We start from the raw sequence: 21,514 nt of genomic DNA on the forward strand, positions 1-21,514 counted from the left end.
TCTGATTGTAATTTTGTTAGAAAGAAGTTTGACAAGCTTCTGAGGAAGTTAACCCCTATGAAACAAGAAAAACCTAGGAACTTGTTAACAACACAGATTTTGGCTTGTACACGAAGGAGACAACTTGCAACATATAACATATGAAGAAGCATTATATAAAAGAAGTATTTTGTATTCAGTCTGTATTATAAGGTGTCATTTTGTAAGACTTGCATTACAAATGTAATATGTACCTTTGCTACCACTGAATTTATATTTATATACAAATACATTGAGAATTTTGAATATACGTTCACACCAATAGTCGGGTACTATTTTATATTTTATTGATGACTCTCACCAGGCTACAGCTCCACCTGAATGTTAACAACTTCTAATCTATTAGATGATTTTATTTTAATTTTTTTAAAACCTATCGTTTTCTGATTTACGCTTTCATCCCTATTTCTTTTAGTTCATCGTTTTTGTTTCTGATCCCTTTGGCTGCCTTCAGATGTCATGATAAACCACAATCTATAAACCATAGCCTGATTGACTTTCAGAGACAACAATGAAGGCTGCTCAACTGTCGGTGGGTACTAAATCACGGTTTATTAGACATCTTATTAACAGGGTTGCCAACAGGGGATGAATTACAGTTTAACAACTGCGGTCTGCTGTGGCTGCTCAGCGGCTCTCCTCTCAGCCACCTGCATACAGACAGGGAAGCACAGACCAACAGAAAAATCTTGCAGCTCTGTTTACATTTGGAAATCAGTGGTGCTCCCTAAGAACACTCCTGTCCTCCTTTTGTCTTCTTTTCACACACCCACACTGCTATTGATGACCAAGTAGGAATGTACCAGAGCTCAGCCTATCCAGAAGGGAAAAGGCAGGAGGAGAGGGAAGGACTGTAGATATTGGTTTTCCTTGTGAGTATGGTTTAAGGAATGCAGTGAGGTAGAAAGAGGGCCAGTTGTAAGAAATTTTGTTTTATTTCATAATTACACAATTCAGAGAAGCAGCTAGGCACAAAAAGCAGCAAAGGGAGTGATATCCTAAGCAGAGTTATACACTTCTAAATCTAATGAAGCCAATGGGCCTAAGGGTGGCACTTTGCTTAGGGTGGCACTGTTTCTACCCTTAGCCAAGAGGAAGGAGAAAAAGCCTTGGCTTTCTCTAGGTTTCATTCCCCTCCTATTTATCACTGCAACCAAAAGCAAGAGGGCTGCACATGGACTGAAGGTTTATTGGCAGCCAGGGAATGCAAAAGTCTTTGGTACAGGTTTCCTTTGATCTCAATGCCAACGAGCTGGAGCTTCTATGTTACAAATTGTAGATATTTTCCAGGGTGTTTAATACCAACCAGGTTGCCATTTTCTGTAGTCCTCTCAAATTTGGATGCTAATCGAGAACAATAACCCTTTTTTAAATAAAACACGACAACAGTTTTTGTAGTATTCGATCATATAGATCCTTCTCATTTATTTTTTAAAAAAATTATTTTAAATCGGTCATCAAAACAGTCTTTATTTTAACCTCCAATATCATTTTCTGATATGAACTCAGATCTCTTGAAAATACACCTTTTCTTTTGTCCCTTTAGAAAACTCTTAATTTACAAATACTAAAAAAGGAATATATTTTCAACACCAGTTCATTGTAAAAGGTAATAGTATTAAATCTCAATATGAGATCTAATTTTTCCCACCAATTCAGATGTCAGTCAAACTACCTTTAAAGCTTTTCTTAATACAGAAAAGCCAGTGATAATTAACTGCTATATTTGTCCCAAAAACTCAGAAGTGCATTAATGGTGGGGCAAACTGAGCACAAGGATTGTGCAAGGACCACCACAGGGAACTCAGATATACACCCCCAGCAGATATTTCTGACTCATCACAGATCCATGTGGAATAACAGTCACATGAGTTGGGAGGGTGCAGTGGGGAGGGGAAGGGGGCAAAACCATTCCCTTCCTCCTCCTCATTCTGTTAGTGAAGTGCCATTCATAGAAGAGGCAGAAAGGAGCAGGTTCACCCTCTTCCTCCTCCCCACTGCACCCTCCCAACCTGTGTAACTATTACTCCATGCGAGTACCATAACCTAAGGAATAAACTTTTCCAGGGTTGGAAGGTCCTTCATGGGAGGGGAGGGAAAGCCAGAAAGATTGGCAACCCTCTAAGCCTTCCGTTGACAAGACCATGAAATCCATACCCTATATAATTATCACTTAATACAGAAGCCAGTGTGGACATTGGGGGAGGGACCATTTAGCGCTGCGTTTGACCCAAGATCTCATTTAATTAATTATATAATTATTACTAGTGCAAAGTTGCTGTCTTTTTCTTTTCTCCTGAGTTAAAGCCAAAACCATAATGCGATCCTGATTTACTACCAACTTTGGCATAATCTTGTATGCCTGATTGTGAATTTATATTCCGAAAGGGGGAAGTGTGTGCGTGTGTATAAAAACATTTCCAAGATGAGATTCAGAGATATGACTCACATCATATTACGAAGCACAAGTCAGAATCACATCTTGAACAAGTTTATAGACTTACCTTTCACAGTCAAGCATGTAAGAGAAGGCCAAAGTTATTCACAATAGCCTATGTACATTCTAATCGGGCCTTTAATTTTATGACTGTATATTGGCCTTTAATAAATGGCATATGCACGTATTTTAATATGCAGCGCTACTCATTTAACAGGTTAATATAATACAGTAGGTTATTTACCATGAAAAGTCCATCTTAGTCTAAATGCTGAGAAACTTTTTCAAGCCCGAGGACAAAGTCCAAGTCTTCAAGATATCATTCAATACTATGAGAGAACTACACAGTTCTACAAACAGCAGACATGTTATCGTTCAAACATATAGGATCCCTGACTGCAAGACACCTAAACTTCTTTTTAAGAATGTAAAATTATTTTGAATTGATTTCCTTTCAGGAACAGTTCTGTGCTTGGAAGATTGGGATGCTATTATTTTTGTTCAATAAATGGTTGAATAGTTTAAAGGTATCCTTTCTTCTTGAATAGTTTAAAAGGATCCTTTCTGCTTGTGTGACTTCCCTTGCGATGAATCAGCTGCCTTGATCATCTTTCACAATCAGTGTAGGCAGCTCATTATGCTAATGATTCCATAAGAAGGAATCAGTGGCTCTTTTTAAGTCTTGAGGGGTCTTCCCCATATAAAAGGGATGCTAGCAAAGGAAGTATCACACAGCAACTGCTTGGCTGCCAGGTAAGACTGCCACTTGAAGTGCTGAAGAGTCTGAGTTTGATCCTGACAGATTCTACCATGGGAAGGCAACATGTTGTATCATTGGAGAAGCGATATGGCTTTGAACACAGTTAAGGTCTCACATTCGCAGTCCATTGATGGGCTTAGACTGGAGTAACTCTCCTTAGGAATGCACTGTTACAGCCTATTCCTGAGCTAGAGGGCTAAAAGTCCTTAGGAGGTGCGCAAGGGCCCGTACTGGCGTCGTGCCACTTGCAGCAGTGCCTGTGCCACTTGCGCTGGCAAGACTGGCATGGACGCCGGCATCGTGCCACTAATGCCACCCTCCCTGTACTGCTGTGGCAGCACGGCCCTGGGACACCAGCTCAGCCTCCCACCGGCATCCAGACGGCACACTTCCGTGTGCTGTCTTCCCAGGGGGAGGTCCAGGGGAGGAGCTGCCTTTAGACAGCTTCCTAACCCCTCAGGAATGGGCTGTTAGTCTCTGAAATCCCCCAGGTTCCCTATAATTCAGGTTAAAGGATTTCAAGCAGCAAGCGTCTCCATACGTTCTTATAAAATATATCTATCTCCAATCCAACATACAGGTAATCACCATATAGAATGAAACTCACTGTCACAGTGGCGTGCAAATCAAAGGGGAGGAGTGCTGCTTAACAGAATAAAGCAAAATACTCTCTGATAGGACATAAATTCTCAAGATACCAAGGAAAATGCTAAAAGGTGCATCTAAACATTTAGATTCCTCTCCCTTGGGTTTTATTCCTTACCGCTCAAGGGCAAGATGCAATCTGAGCGACACAATAATTGTTATGATTTAAAAGTTATTTAGCAATCTTCCCGTTTTATCTAACAAACCTGTCATCAAGTGTAACTATTGTCTTATGACTGCAAGGCTATGAGAAACACTAGCCAGCGTCCACCCATACGGCACATTTCGAGTTACGCCCAGTTCTCTTGCACAACAAGCACTTACCCAGAAGCAAAATAATAACCTATCTGGGGCTTTGAACTGGTGGCAGTTTAAACAAATTTTAATCCAATCCCATTGAGAATATAGTCAATTGCAGTATAATATAAACTGGTGTTGGAATGAATCCTTCCCACCCCCCAAAAAAGGTCCTTCTACAATAACTTATTTGGAAATATTTTCTTGAATCCAGAGAATATATAATATAGCAGCAAACTAGATTATTTTTTATCATTTCTATGTAATTGAACTCATCTTAAGCTAGTCATGCAACAATATTCATAATACAGAGGAGATTCAAGAAATTACCCCATTTTTAATTTATTCTTTTGCCAGAGAGCTGCTCCCAGCCAATAGCTATGTTTCTACATGGGTGCACACAAATTAGCCCTGCCTGTCATTCCAGGTACCTTTTCTACCCATAGTCCAATATAAATACTTATGTACCACAGGTTACATTTCATAAGGAGAGACTGAAATCTTCAGGGTTGAAGTCTAAATTGTAATCTTTCTCACCGAAACCAATGAAAGTGCTTAACTTGGGCTGGATCATGCCAAAGGTTTCTTAAGCCAGAAGATAAATGACTACGGTTACTCAACAAATAGCCCTACGAAATATTTATACTTTACCCATTCATTTAATCATCCAGTCTTAAGGCCAGACTGAGTTTCTTTTCCACCTGACATTTTGTCACTCCATAGGAAGGAAGCCTTCGAGATAAATATGGCCAGGAGTTAAAGACAAAGGAACATAGCCCAGCCCTAGAAATATTTCAACATCTGCAACAGCTATTTACAGATTTAAATAATTTCACCTGCAGCGTAAATGCAACCAAATCCCTATGGCTATGCACCTGCTTTTTATAAAGGCTCTGATGAATACCATTGCATGATCTTAAAAGTAGCATTAATGAACACTATACTACAGCGTACACAGAGCACTTTGAGGGTAAGGTTGGGTTTGTTTTATTAAAACTAAAATGTATGCCAGTGACAGAGGAGTCTCGATTCCTTCCTGCTCATAATGGCATTCAAATGAAAGCAGAAATTTTCAAATCTAAATATACTTGCAACAGATAAAAAGTGTTTTTAACCTGTCAAGGAAATCAGTCATAAAGTTCTATGCTTTCAGACTATCTCCTGGCCTTCAGGAAGGATTTTTATGTTATAAACACAATTACATCATCTACAGACTGGCGCTACCTTCTATGCAGAGATCTGGCTTGTCACAGGAAAACAAATCAGTGAGGAGTTAAATTGACAACTGATAAGGCTGGCTGGGTGAAGATGCTCTCAGAAAATGGTAGACATCTCCAGCTCAAGACATTTTTTGGAATATGACTGGACATAAACAGATACATGGTGGCTGGTGGTCAGTCAGTATCTCAAGTATCATCCAGGGAAGATAAGGACTGGTTCTACATGTTCTCTCATTGTGCGCATTGGCCTCAAGGCTCTGCCGGACATAAGGCCCAGGAGGCAGATCAGGCCCTTTAGGGGTTCCCAGTGCAGCCCACAGCATCTCTTTCATTGCCCATGCAAATGCCTAAACCATTCTCAGGAAGAGAAAACATATACTCATTGCATTAACAACCCCACCCCATCCCCCATTACCTTTAAAATAAAAGCTGGGTGTCAAGGAGCTTATAGGAGAGGGCAACACAGTTCTTCAGAACAGGGGCAGTGGTCTAATTTTCTCCATTCAAATAATATGGGCATGGCCTCTGGAAATCTGCTGGGTGAAGAATTTCTCCCCCCCCCCCAATATATTTTTGTTTAATTGCCTTGCTCTAGCTGGACTAGAAACTACAAATCAGTGGTTTAATTCTGCTTCATGGGGTATTATACAGCATTAAAACTGCTGACTATAGTCCTAAATTGGTTACATCTACCCTTCACGTCTTTTTTCATTGCCTTAAGCTAAATTAGTGGGGGAGCAAACACAGAAAAGGGCCTCTGTTATACTACCGTACCTTTATTATTAACAAAGTGGCCTGTAGCTTGGTAAAACCCTGGCTCAAACATTTCTTTTTAAAGAAAGGCAAGCAGGGAGAACACAATATTAGTTTTAAAATGCCGATGAACTCCTGAGAATGTGTGTAGGATCTGGCCATGAAAGTATCAGCCAAGCTACTAACATACTGCTTCTGCTTCCCACCTGTACAATGGAAACAGTACTGTCCACACTATGAAGGCACTGTAAAGATTGCAAAATCATTTAAATTTAAAAATATGAACTGGTTATTCTTCGGAGAAAAAAATATATAACTTACCTTATCTTAGCTTCAGCACAAATGTATTTTAAAAGTCTTTAAGTAAATGGTAATATTAAAACAGGGATGGCTACCTATTCAGCGTCAGAGGACAGAATAGAAATGTATATGAGTGGATACCCTCAGATAATTCGCTTGTTTTAGCTCGTACCAACCATTATGAATGCCAAACCACAGCAAATGGTCACATACACGTTCAACAATATTCTTCCATCTAAAATTATTAAACTCAATTGTTAAAAACAACTAAATATATTGTCCAAACAATAAAACATAATGAGAAATAGAGATTTGGAAGGCAATGAATTTAAAGTTTCTCTTTAGCTTTCTTTCAGGGGCTTTCAGAACATACCACAATTACATTTTCAAGTAACCAAGACAGAACTCTTTTTACAATTGGTAACGAGAGGACATTTTACAGATTGCCTATCTCCTAAAGCAACAAAAAGAATGCAAGCCCTAAAACTGAAGAAATGCATTTTTTAATTAAGAAACCAATAACATGCTTGCTTTGCCTCCTCTTTAGTACTCTGAAAGGTCCATAGTATATGATGTTACAATTGGGAGAGGTATCTTTTTTATGCCTCAGGCGCTCTTTGTTACACCACCTTCCTTCCATATTAATAAGGTCACCTAATGTGTGCCAAACTAATCAACCTGCTGAGAGGAATGTCTCTACCTCTCCTTTAAATAATTACACCACCTACAAATTAGAGAAAACCATTGGCGTATCCTAGCAATGGAAGTGTCAGAGCTGGTTTTGTGGCTTTACAAATAATATGGTGCAAGGTACAAACAAAACTAGTTTCTTAGTAATCAGGGAAAAACCTGCCACACCTCCTAATTGTCTGCATAACCCACTTAGACTTCGCCTTTGTAAGATGTCAGAATCAGCATTACCTCTGGGACCTCTTCCTGAAGCTATACAAATCATTGCTATTAAAGAGTGGCATGACTGCTTGGCAGCAGCCAAGCCTTGCTGCCAAGCAGATGAGAATTTGCAGTTACCCTCTGGCTCTAATAAACTCCGTGCAATGGGATAACCCAGCCTTGAGGAAAGACTGAACCCAGTCAATTGCTCTTCAGCACCCCCCAGATGCACTGTAACTAGGATAGCTTGCCCACTTCGTAATGGGAATGCACAATAAATGAGTATCTTATGAATGGGTAGAGCGGTTCCTCGGTGGAAAAGGCTTCCTCAAGAGGTGGTGGGCTCCCCTTCTTTGGGGGGTTTTAAGCAGAGGCTGCCCTGACCTGGATGGCCCAGGCAAGCCTGATCTCGTTAGATCTCAGAAGCTAAGCAGGGTCAGCCCTGGTTAGTATTTGGATGGGAGACCACCAAGGAAGACCAGGGTTGCTGTGCAGAGGAAGGCACTGGCAAACCACCTCTCTTAGTCTCTTGCCATGAAAACCCCAAAAAGGGGTCGCCATAAGTCGGCTGCGACTTGACGGCACTTTACACACACACACACAAGCAGAGGCTAGATGGCCATCTGCCAGCAATGCCAATTCTGTGAACCTGGGCAGGTCGTGAGACGGAGGGGCAGGAAGGGATGAGCCAGTGCTCGGCTCTCGTGGCCCTTTCTTACATGCCCAGGGTAATGCCGATCGCCACTTTGGGCTCAGGAAGGAATTTTCCTCCAGGCCTGATTGGCTGGGAATCTTGGAGGGTTTTTTGATTTCCTCTGGGCATAGAGCAGGGGTCACTGGGGGAGTGGGGTGAAGGTAGTTGTGAATTTCCTGCACCATGCAGGTGGTTGGACTACATGACCCTTGAGATCCCTTCCAGCTCTATGTTTCTATCTCCTGGGGAACTATTTAATAGAATTATTTGAGTCAAAAGGATTGAATAAATATTCCAACTAGGATGGGAAATATATAAGCCACTCACTAGCAGCATGTAGCTTCAAAGGCACGTAAGACTGTCATAAGAATCTTGACTCTCTTGCCTTAAAAAACAGTTTCCTGTTTTCATTATGGGTTTTAATAGACATTTTAGCATAGAATAATGGTAAAGCCTCCCTGAGCCAGAACCACTTGATCAGATGCAAGAAATGTTATTACAGGTCAGAAATCCAAGACAAAGGGAAATGGAAACAGGGAGTCTTACGGCCCCTTGAAGATTAACACATTTATCCTGGCATAAGCTTTCATACTGGTACCATGAGAGTTGGTTATTTTGGCTGCAAAAGACTGAACTGGCCACTTCTGAAATCCTTCATTTGACTGTCTTAAAACGTTTTCACATTCTGAGTTGACAATTCCATAACTAGAACACCACAGGACCAACAGAACACGTCTACAGTTAGTAGTTAGGCATTAAAGCAAAGAGAGTTTAAACGTGCATATACAGAGAGACTTAAAATCCATTTTCATTTATGTGAATAACAAACCCAAACTAAAAAAGTTATCCAAAGGGTGAAATCCAAATGGCAATTCAACCTTCAGAGTGGAGAAGGGAGAATCACGCACTTCTCACCTTTCCTTCCCAATGCTAGGAGAACGGAAAGGGGAAGAGAAGGGATGCATATTAAAACTCTACACAATATCTGTACAGTTAAAGGTAAAGCCAGGGAGCAAACCTTTAGATCAATATGTCTCAAAACCTATGATTTTTAGAACACAGAGATGCTTCTTACTACTACATAGATAAATACAGGCACATGGCAACATTTAGAGCTACATTTCTGTTTCTGTACCTGTGAGTCTAAACTGCATAGCAGGGCTCTCCCTTACTTGGGGCACAATTCAACAGAGCTATTACCAAACAATCCTCAAAGCATCAACCGTTCACAAAATAAATGCCCTTTTCTCGGGCACAAATAAGAACAGTTCTTGAGCTTCCCAGATTGACTGACTGGCTAGCTCGGGCACTTTATTTTAAAGTCATTACAGACATTAGCATGCTGTATCCCTTATAAAAGAAATTTATCACAGTTTAATAAGTTTCTGTGCCCCAGGCTACTTCAAGATGAGGACATCGCTTGTCACGCAAAAAGAAGGTGTGCTACGCCCTGCAGGGCTAACAATAATGTGCTGGTTATATTGGGGCAGGTTGAAAAGCAAGCCTTCAGAACAGGAGAGTTTATAATACAGAATTTTCAAGAAGATTATATGGTTATAGATAAACGGCAGTTTCCCACCAAGTGTGTGCTAATGGGTATTTCAAATTATCTACATAATACTCCATATAGATCAGCGGTTCCCAAACTGGGCAGTACCACCCCCTGGGGGGCAGTGGGATTACCTAGGGGGGCATGAAGAGGCAAGAGGGCAGCAGGGGGGTGCTAGAGGTGGGCCCCTTCAACTGTGTTGTTCACTAATTTACAATAGAGCAAGCTTTGGCACCATGCTGGCAAATTTGGTGGAAACTATCAGAATTTTTTTCCAGATTTTGAAGAGCTGGTACCACTGGATCAAGTTCATCAGTTTTGTTGAATAAATTTCAACTAAAAAGTTTTAATTTGATTTTGAATAGATGTGCAATTAATCATTACGGTTTTGAAATTTTATTGTTATTATTTCCTTTAGTGAGTAATGCAACCCTCTATTTGGAATAATGCTTTTTATAGGAGAGGGTAAGGGTCTCTGGGGTTGAGTTTGTGGAACCAAGGGGGCGGTGGCCCAAAATGTTTGGGAACCACTGATATAGATGGACACATACACATTATTTATACCACAGTCTCAAAACTTTTAATGAAAGAGGTTCCAGCACAGAAGTGCATCTTTTGCCTATGAATCACTCCATGGAGCGGGAAAAAATCTTTGTTCTTATACTATATTGTTTCAAATATCTATGCTATCAATGTGCTTGCTACACACTCAGAATGCCAAGTTCAGTCCTAACCGGCCACTTAATATAGATAGCTTCAATGGCCAACGCAAAGAGCCCACAAGCAGCGACAGAAATTGCCTTTTAGTTACAATACAGACACGCCATGCTTCAAGCCTCCAAAACTGAAAGGAATCAAGCAGTGCTACCTGTTCGCACACCTGTTATGAAATGATGTGTTGCCATCAACAGGTGCAGAAAAACAAGCCCGTAAGAGGAATCAAGTTGTGTAACGCGCAGTGCGTGTTTCAACAAGAGCTATGACAACACCGAGCGCTCCGCATAAAGCAATGAATCCAACAGTAGCATACCAGTTTACTCAGACAAATTCAGGAAGAAACTGAGCCTGCTCGACTTCATTTCTCTCCCTCCCAAAGCTCTACTGGAAGCGGGGAGGAGCTCACAAGCCCAGCATCCACATTCCCTTTCAAACAGGTAAGTGATCAGAGGGAAGACAGAGCACCTAAACAGGCTTCAGGAATTGTTACCCCGAGCCCATTTGTGGAGAAAGGATGGCTGGGACTGCCCTAGATAAACAACAATTATTACTTTAAAATAAACTGGTTTCCTAACAAATTTGGCCATTAGATTTCCAGCTACTACGGTTCAAACAAAATCACTGGGATTGTTTGCCCATCACAGTGCTATAAGGTCATTAGCTCTCAACCTAAGAGACATGCTTCCACTTTGGCAAACCATCAAAACTTTCATCCTGCTTCTCAGTCTTCTTTGGTATATGGTAAATAAAGACGGTCGTCTTAAACTTTTTTTTGGAGTAAGCACTGTATTCTCAAATGCGAATAGACTGCTGTGAATGTCCCCCCCAAAATACATTTTACAAGGCTTCAAATGTTTGTTTTAAAAAGACATGAGCAATGAGCTAGAAGTCTGTTGTTCAAAGTTCCCCTCTGAAGGAGAAGTTTTTCCCAGACCTGACACTTGGGATTCTTTTTTGCAGGAGATGCCAAGGACTGAACCCAGAGTAACAGAACAGTCTTGGGCAATCCACTTGCTTGGATCCAGTGCAAAGATCGTGTGAAGACTGTATCTACTCCATCATGACTTCCAGCAGTCCTTTCTGACACAGGAGCCAGTGTGGAGTAACAGTCGCATGATGCAGGAGGCAGAAAAAGAGAGAAAAATCGCCCCCTTCTTCCTCCTCCTCAAATCCTGGGAATAAACTTTCCCAAGACTGCTGGGGGGAGAGTAAAGTCAGGAAGATCAGCAATCTTCTGCACCTTCCACTGATGGATCACAAGATCCAACCAATGGGGAGGGGCTGTGGCTCAGTGGTAGAGCATCTGCTTGGCATGCATAAGGTCCCAGGTTCAATCCCCTGCATCTCCAGTTAAAGGGACTAGGCAGGAGACACTGGAGAGCCGCTACCAGTCTGAGTACACAATACTGACTTTGATGGACCCAGGGTCTGATTCAGTATAAGGCAGCTTCATGTGTTCATGTGTCTCAGAATCAGTCCCATCACTCCCAAATCTCTAGCATAACAGTAATTTTGGCCTCTCTTGAAGAATTTTTTTTAGTGCAGAAGAAAACTTAATAGAAAAAAGCATGATTACTAGTGGGATGTCTAAAGTTTCAAGGATGGGCGGGCTCTAGAAAATCTCCTCTTCAGGCCCCACCAATTCTCACTCCTTTACATCACATCTGGGTGGGGTTTTTTTTAGCAACTATGCCAGCAGCAAAGATCTCAGACTAAGCCGCAGTTGGAAGAGAGTTCACCACTAAAAGTAGGCAGTGCCTACCTTGCCCAGGTGTACCAGCATCAAACACTAACCCTACCGCACGTGGGAAGAGCCAGCCCCCAAAGATAAGGGAAAGGAAGCACTAACAGAAAAGGAGGGCAGGGCCATATGGCTCCCCTCTCAAACCAATTTTTCATTTCTGTAGCACTTCAATATGACAAAACAACAAACACCCAAACATGCCTGAAATGCAAGGAGTAGATTGCTGCTGGATAGACTAATTTATTTCAGGAGTAAGCTTAAGCAAAAAATAAATCTGATAAGCAAAACACGCCTCACAAGAGCAGATAAGCTAATTCAAATTACACGAGTTATGCAAAAATGCAATTTGGGCAGATCAATCAGACTGAGCGTATTGTACACAACTGCCACTTAACATTTGCAATACACTGTTCATTTCCTTTTTGAAAACATCCAGTCACTTAGTACCATTTTCTGCCATTTGTAATTTCACTTCACGTGTCAAAAAAGAGAACCATTGAGGAAACGGGATAATTAATTTTAGCACCATGAATCTAACCAGTTTACCAACAGCAGAGAGCACAAGTAAACCAGCAAAGTAGTTAAAAACTTATACCACTCCTGCAAGGGTAAGAAAAGGCACATGTACCGAACAGGAGGCTTCTAGTTCCAAGGAAATTACATCTCCTCCTAGTTTCGACTAAACTTGTAAATTTTTCACCTGTTTCGCTAGACACACGGTAATAACAGGTGCAGTAAAACCACACTCAAAGGAATTATGACAAATGTTTAAGTAATATGCATCCTACAGGTTTCATCATGCACCAGCAGCAATGATCCATCTTTGACAAGCGGATGGGAAGACTTTTAAACCTTAACTCTTATGAACCAGAAATGCAATATAGTTCTCTTGTCTCCTGCTTTAAACTAAGAAAGAAAAGCACGTATGATTCCGCACCCCCCCCCCGCCCGCCGCAACTAATAATAAAAAGCCTATAAAATCCCTGGTGGTACACTCGACAGTGGGGGGGGGGGACGGGACTGAAGTTGGACAAGGTTGGTGTTGCTCAAAAGTTCTTTAATTAAGTCTTCCAAAGCTATGATCAAGTTCAAATATTATTGATATGTGTAGATCATGTCAAACAAGTGCTTCCAAAGCAAGCAACAGATATAAATGGATTTTATATTAAAAAGTGTATCACCTGCTTCATTTAAGAACACTTACAAAAAATACATTGTACTGTAATAAACAGGATTTCTCAGTAATCCTGTCAGGATCTTGGCTACAGTTACCAGTCTCACATCACTCACGACTAAAATGGTAATAAAGGGGGTACCAAATACACAAATATACACAGTACCCTAAACAAATTCATTTTCAGCAGCAAGAATTGCAAATCCTTCACCTGCCCAGGGCAAGTCCCACAATTCATAACGGTAAGGTCATATTTATTTATTATGGTCCTTAGACCAAACATAAAACGTTTGCAGCTACATTGCCCTACCCAAACTGGCAGTATAAAACAATACATTTTGGTTAAAACACAATACAAAACATTACTCTCTTTAAAAACTGGTCAGCAGTATAAAATTAAACAATCAATCCACTCTACAACTTTTCATTTCTATTTCTATTTAGATTTCCTATAATTAAATACGATTCTACAAAACTTGGCCACTAACTTTGTTACCCGAGAAAATTCATCCTTAAGAAGGATGTTAACTCTAACGAATTCAGGATAACCAGTGCTTTTTCTTAAAAGAGGGCAAAGTTTTTTCTCCCTGTCCTCCTTAAAGTAACTACACCTAAGAAGGACACGTTCCAGCGTTTCTGGTTCACCGCTGTTGCAGGGGCCGAGCCTTTGTGAGAGGGGAGTCTTTTTGAATTTTCCTTCTAATACGGCAGAGGGCATAGCCAAACATCAATCTAGAGTAAATGCTCTCCTAGTAGTAGTTCCTTCTAATATCGAAAGGTATGTTGCTGGGCAAGAGATGTACTTGGTTTTGGCAGATGCCCTAAAAAAAGGCACTCTAGCTAGATCAAATTGCCTTTCGGTGTCTTTGATTCTTTGTTTTACTGCTTGTCTTGCTCTGTCATAACCTAAAGCCCTCAGATTCTCTGGGAGGAAACCCAAAATGTTCTATTTTTGTTTCTAATGGTAAGGTCAATAGAGGCAAGCCTTTCCTAAGGACGACCATTTTAATACTGAACTTCAGCATTATTCAGTATATTTAATAGTTACATAGGGTAAATAATGTTGGCGGGGCAGTTTCTCCTGCCAGCACTGCAGAGATAAGAAAACCTGCACCTGTTGTTGAAATCTTCCATCCTCTGTGACTATTAATAGCCTAGAAATTTTCTTCCAGATTGCAACTAGCAGCCACTTATAAGACAGACAACTATACTTATTCATGCCTCCAAAGGAAAAGGAATACAAAAATAACTAAGTGTCAGCTACTGAGTTTCTGCCAGCAAGAGCATTTAAAAGAAAAGAAAAAAGATGGATTATCTTTGAAAGTAATTGTGTTGTTTACCAAGGCTTGAAGCATGCCATCCATTACAATAGTCCCCTCAATAGTCTGAAAGGAGGAATTAGATAATGTTGAAAGGGTCCAGTCCAGGAAGTCTGCCATTCTTTTTTGTTTGACATCGGGGCGGGTAACAAACCTGTCACAGGGAGAAAAAAAACACTGGAAGTTATCTATTCAGGGCAATTCAGTTGGGAACTCATTTTTCCTGCTACCCAAACTGGTTTCTGTTCCTAAAGGCGATTGTCCAATGGATGCTTTCCAGCATATTTTATTTGGGAACATTCCAAGTGCCAGCTCTTTAACACCACGTTTTCTAAAGAAGGTCACAACCCAGAAATTTACACTGTTAATGGCTTACACCCTAACGGCTTACACTAAAAGTGTCTGAACGGGCATAAGGGGCATGTGCTTTTAGGTGTCCACTGCCAGGGCCAAAATAACACCACCTCTGGCAGTAGTGTTACCACCTCTAGCTGCTTGCTGCTTCCCTGGAACACTCAAAGGATTTGGGGGGGGGGGGGTTAGCACTGAACACAGTCTTAGGGAGCAGCAGACAGCAAGCAGCTGCTCACACACCAACTAAAGAGATGTGGGGGGAAGATGAGCTTGAAACGGCCTGTGCCTATTGCCTCGGTGCTTTGGCCACACAGCTTTGCAGCTTTCTACTTTATGCAGAGCTGAGAAGCTGCGGCCTCAAGCCGAGGCACAGAACTATCTATCTATCACTGCCAGGGCAACGAGTGCAGCTGGGAGTGAGGCTGTGCTTTAGTTAACAACACCCGCACCTGGCTGTGGCATCTGTAGGGATGAAACGAGGACACACTGGCTAAGAACTCACCCCCCAGGACAGGGGGAATCCTCCTTTGGGGAGGAGACAGCCCGATTGGGTTGGGGCAGGGGTGCACAACGTATGGCCCAGAGACCGCATGCAGCCTACCAACGTATGTGTTGTGGGCAACATATGTGACTGCTGCCGATTCCAGATACTGAGCAGTTGTTTCTGGATTCCATGCCCACATGGAGATGCAGATGTCAGAGGGGGCAAGCCCACTCACAAGAGTTCCAATTCTCAGGAGAGCATGGGATCTCTAATGAAACATGTGTGGCTTGTAGTTATGTCCCCCCTCCCCAAGAAGAAGCCTGAGAGGTGTCACCAAGCACACACACAGCCCCTTGCTATGAGGCAGTGGATGGGAGTGGAGATGAAGGTGGCAGCATGGGGTGGGGAGAAGAAAGGGCAGTAAAGGCCCAAGGGCAAGGGAGTGCTGGTCTCTTTCTGATCCGGACTCTGGCTGTGATGTATCAGTCCTGATGATTAGTTTATTACACTGTGACGACAAAACCGTTGGGTTTAAGAGTTGTCAAACCCCCAGCATCCCAAACCCTGAGACTCACAAGGCAGGGCCTGATGATATCATATACTTTCACAATGCAGCCCATTAAGTTCCAAATCAAGGCTGGTTCTGGCCCATGTAACTTTGGAGTTGTGCCCCCTCCCTGGGTTGGAAGATACTTACATCTGAGATAAACTGTGGCTGGGAGGAATGCAAAGATCACCACTGCATAGACATATAATGGGGCTAGAGCAGGGTTGGGGAACGTCAGGCCCGGGGGCCGTTTAAGACTCATGAAATCATTTGGTCTGGCCCTTCATGAGTCCTGGCAGATCTCTAGCTCAGAAGGATCTAAGACTGGCGATCCTCCCCCTCCCGCAGACAGAAATAGCCTCTATTGAAGGCAGATATGAGTTTGTTTTGCTGAGAAAAGGAACCTTTTTTCCCCCTTGCAGAAGAGTCGTTAGCTATGGAGCTGCTAGGACCAAGAAACTGTGTTAATCCTTTCCCACCTGGGCCGTGGAGAAACGTATTCCCTCTGTACTACATGAGGGCTGGGGGCGGAAGAGGCGACAATGGAGGAGTTAAAGGGGGCAGGGCCAGAATGCACGGGGGGGGGAGGTAAGTTCTTAGCCAGTGTGTCCTCGTTTCATCCCTGCAGGCGGAGGTAGCAGAAGCCAGCTGTAGAATCCAGTCCCGACCATGCGGAGCAGGAGCAACTCCGGCGTGTGGCTGGACAGCCACGCCCGGCTGGTGCAACAGACCATCCGGTGCCACCAGGTGGGCAAGTGCACCACCGGTTGGATGCCTGCCTGCTTGCCCGTGCCCGGGGGGGGGCTCATCTGGGGCAGCTGCCTGCTTGGGGCTTGGTCAGCTAATTTTTAAATTGATAATTTTGTATGGCCCGTGAATGATGTTATAAATATCCAAATAGCGGAAAAAAGGTTCCCCACCCCTGGGCTTGAGATCACACACACACACACCAGAACTTTTATCATAGGCCTGCTTTAAAAGGAACAGAGGGAGGCAATGTATCTTCCACTCGGAAAGGCTTAGGAGACACACATACACACACCTACCTCTTTCATTAAAAGACAGGGTTACCATTTTCCCAACTGTAACTATAACATACTGATCTTAAATCACTTGGAACAGTGTGATGTAGTGATTAGAATGCGGGACTTTAAGTGGGGAGGCCCAAGTTCACGTTCCCGCTCAGCTATCAGGCTGACCAGCCAAGTCTCCAAGCCCCTTTTCATTCTATACATTTTGAGCATGCTTGATCCTCTTCTCCCAGGTACAGGCACACATGGTATTGTAAATTTTAAATGATTACAGTACAGATTTCAGCACCAGCTTCTAAATACTGCGCCGGAATTACTTGAGAACTGGGTTTAGGCAATATAGGGAACAGCAAAACAGTTGACATTCTGGAGTCATTGGATTTTTTTGTGTATTCTGTAGTTGGTGTCATAATTGTTAAATTTATCTTAACATTGAAGAGAATATAACAGAGGGGCAGAGTTGCTTTTTTTTTTTTTTAACTTGCATGGGCATTGTGTTGCATTTTTTGTACTTAAGCAAAGTGGGCCACTAGTTTACTCTTTGCTCAGGGTCCACAAGCACCTTTTTTGCAGCTGGGAGGTAAAATCAAGTGCAAAAAAAAATGATTTGATTTTTTTAAAAAAATGTATTTATTGTCCTTCCACAGAATTTTGTTTACAGATTAACCATAATGTTCTGTATTGTTCGCTCTCTTATTTGCTTAAAACGGGACTCTCTAACCTGTTTAAGCCTGTGGGCACCTCTGGAATTTTGAGGGGGCTGCCCCAGGAGGCGGAGCCAAATTAATACCTCCATCCTTGCAGAAGAACTGCATGGCAACCACGCTGAACACAAGAAGCTGCTTTATTCAGAGACCAGCGACTGGTTGGTCAAGGTTAGTATTATCTGTTTTTTGGGTTGGTCCAGCCCCTGGGAGAACAGCAAGCCTGGAGAAGGAGTGTGGAGGCTTCTACCTCTGGACACTTATATCCCCTCATGGGATAGCACAGCTCCCTGGACTCTAAGACAAGAACAAATGGAACCACACACTGACTAAGGAAAGCCCAGGGTGCTTAGCCAGTCCTCCTGATCCTCCAATGGCCATGGCTGCGACAGCAGCTGTGAAAAAACAATTTCATTTGAATGGGGGCAGCCAGTATCAAGGCCATGCCTTACAACTGCCCCAGTGACTTTCTGAAAAACTCGGCCAGCTCCACAGGAAGTAGTGATGGGCGCCATGGCACCCACAAGTGCCAACTTGGGGAGCCCTGTCTTAAACGATGGTGGCAAATCTCAAGGGAAAAGAAAAAAAAGTTTCCTGTTTTTACTCAGAAATTGCTAAGGAAACAGACGCTACAAAGGAAGATGGCAGCGGAAGCAACACACATCTAGCACTGCTCTTCCATACAACCATTAACCCAAGACTGGTTCATAGAATCATAGAGTTGAAAGGTACCAACAGGGTCATCTAATGCAACCCCCTGCACAATGCGAGAATTTTACAACTACCTCCCCCCCATACCCCCAGCGACCCCTACTCCATGCCCAGAAGATGGCCAAGATGCCCTCCCTCTCATGAACAGCCTAAGGTCATAGAATCAGCATTGCTGACAGATGGCCATCTAGCCTCTGTTTAAAAACCTCGAGGGAAGGAGCACTTCAAGTCAAAACAAATACTGGTGGATTCATATGGCAGACAATTTCCACTAGATGTCACTAGAAACCTTCCTTATTCCAAGCCACTGCAGCCAATTACATCATATATTTTCCACAAAGGTGAAGACCTTTTTGTTCTTAGTTTCAATATTTATTCACCTTTAGGCACATTTGGAGACAATGTGCTAATTCTCTGCTTCTAACAAATTTTGTGTGTGTGTAAAGTGCCGTCAAGTCGCAGCCGACTTATGGAGACCCCTTTTTGGGGGGTTTTCAAGGTAAGAGACTAACAGAGGTGGTTTGCCAGTGCCTTCCTCTGCACAGCAACCCTGGTATTCCTTGGTGGTCTCCCATCCAAATACTAACCAGGACCGACCCTGCTTAGCTTCTGAGATCTGAGGAGATCAGGCTAGCCTGGGCCATCCAGGTCAGGGCATCCAGGAGCCCCGTGGCGCAGAGTGTTAAGCTGCAGTACTGCAGTCAAAAGCTCTGCTCATGACCTGAGTTCGATCCCAATGGAAGTCGGTTTCAGGTAGCCGGCTCAAGGTTGACTCAGCCTTCCATCCTTCCGAGGTCGGTGAAATGAGTACCCAGCTTGCTGGGGGTAAAGGGAAGATGACTGGGGAAGGCACTGGCAAACCACCCCGCAAACAAAGTCTGCCTTGGAAACGTTGGGATGTGACGTCACCCCATGGGTCAGAAATGACCCGGTGCTTGCACAGGGGACCTTTACCTTTTTTTAACAAATTTTACCACTATAAAACCAGCACAATGAGACAGTGTGGTATACTAGATGAGGGTTGGGAAGACCTGGGTTCAAATCCCCACTCAGCCACATGTGGATGGCCTTAAACTACATCATACAGTTGCTGTGAGGACAAAACAGGAAAGGAAAGATCCACGAAATCTACTCTGAGCACCTTGAAAAATGGCCAGAATAAAATGTGACAGAGAGACAAAACAGCATACATGACGTGAACAAAATGTCATCATAAGAATACATTTTTAGCAACTGGTACAGAGCCATGTGAGAGAAAAAACAGAAAAAGGAAAAAAATAAATCAAATTCCACACACTCCTTGGGAGATTGTGTGGAAATGTTGTGTCCAACGTCAGTGCAAGGCACCCAGCTGTGACATCATAAGGGGTGGTCATATTTTCGATATGAACTAGTGCAACAGTTTGTAAGGCTGGGCTGTTAAAAATAAGTTAATATCCTGTAGTGCCCAACTCTATTTCTCCTTTTCATTGCATCTAACTGGGGCAATAAAACTTCTTAATAGACACCTAAAGTTGGAAATGAGATGGACAGGACCAAACAAACTGAAGCTGAATCCAGAGAAGGATGAAATGTTGTTGGCTGAAAGTTTTCCTATGGGGTCTCTGTTCAGATGAGGTCCTCCGTTCTGCATTGCTTAAAGATACAGAAGTGTTATCCACAGGACACAGCATCTTCTACCAACTGTGGCTGGTATGCTGGCTGTGACCCTTCCTTTGAAAGGATGATTTTGTCACAGATAACCATGACTGAATAAACCACAGGCTTGACCACTGCAATGCACTACAGATATGTGTGTGTGTGTGTGTATAAGGCAATATTTGAAAAGTCTTTGGAAACTAGTACTGCATGTGGAGAAGAGGTTACTAACAAAAGCTCAATGCAACTAGCATTTGTTTTAAGAGCTCAAGAGATTTTAATTGCTCCCTTTTTGTTTCTGGGAACAATACTGCTGTTGGTGACTTATAGCATCCTAAAAAAACACCTCAGATCGGGGTTTCTGAAGGACTTCCTGCTCCCATACAAACCTACCCACTAGCTGAGATCATTATGACAGATTCTCCTCCATGCCATCCCATGGCAGATTCTCCTCCATGCCATCCCATCTTCAGACGTTAGGTGGGTGTATTTTCGTTTGTTCCTACAAAATCCCTTCCCCAAAGAAGTTCACAGTACCGCCTGTCATCTTTTAGGTTCAAGGTGTCTTTATATAATGAGCCCCAGAACAAGTTTTCGTCAAAACGTTCTTTCAGAGTCACAATCATCATCTGATGTTGACAGATTAATCTGTTATCAGATACGGACCCTTATATTTCCTGGAAAATTGCACTGTTTGGCCTGGCCGCCAAGAAAGAAAATCAGGGCGAAGCAAATCACAAAAGGTCGTAACGCTAGATAGAGCCGAATGGGCATATTTTAATTTCTTAATTTTTGTATTTTTTTAATGATTCTGGTTTTGTATATTTTAACTTGGTGTTATATTATTTTAGATTGTAACAGCCTATGGCCTTATACAATAAACTTCATATGATCTGATCAGGTGACGTAAAACCCTGGAGAGTTGCTGCCAGTCTGACAATACTGATCTTGATGTTCTAATTCAGTATAAAGCAGCTTCAGGTGCTCTGTATGTCCACAAACTTAGAATAGTGCAACTCTGCTTAGGTTCAAGGCAAGCTGCCCTACTCAGCCATGGCTTTGGGGTTTAATTCTGGGTATGGGTTTTTTCTTCCCCCTTTCTGTTGCTAATAATGATGCTGTTTGAATATTTTAACTGGTACTGCAACAGGAATTTTGTTGTTGACTGCTGACCCGCCTTAATTTTTTTAATGAATTTACAGGCCATTTTGAATGTCAGGTCCCAGCATAAAGACAACACAGAAACTTTTAAATAAATAGTGAGTGTAAGTGGCAATATTTTTTTTTAAATGGCAACTATTATTATCATCCAAACAAGGAATAATCAACTGCCATGACACGGCAGGGCCTTTGTTTAGATGTCAAATCAGTATACCATCCTAGAAATGTTAAACATAATATTTCAGAAACTTTTTAAAAAGATATTAAACGCTGTAAGGGACTTACTTTGATATCAATACTGCAGCTGCATCTCGAGCCTTGTCACTGACAACTAGATAAGACTAA

The 21,514-nt window shown here is 42.4% G+C and overlaps 1 protein-coding gene across 1 annotated transcript in view; it reads right to left on the reverse strand.

Annotated features, from left to right (window-relative positions):
* Positions 1-21,514, reverse strand: part of TBCD (tubulin folding cofactor D) — a 186,685-nt gene that overhangs the window by 149,528 nt on the left and 15,643 nt on the right. The window contains exons 7-8 of the mRNA XM_056848257.1: positions 21,455-21,510; positions 14,561-14,693 (exon numbers count right to left, since the gene is read on the reverse strand). Of these exons, the coding sequence (XP_056704235.1) occupies positions 14,561-14,693; positions 21,455-21,510 (189 nt within the window). The remainder of the gene's footprint in view (positions 1-14,560; positions 14,694-21,454; positions 21,511-21,514) is intronic.

This window comes from Euleptes europaea, chromosome 1 (genome assembly GCF_029931775.1).
Source record: "Euleptes europaea isolate rEulEur1 chromosome 1, rEulEur1.hap1, whole genome shotgun sequence".
NCBI lineage: Eukaryota > Metazoa > Chordata > Lepidosauria > Squamata > Sphaerodactylidae > Euleptes > Euleptes europaea.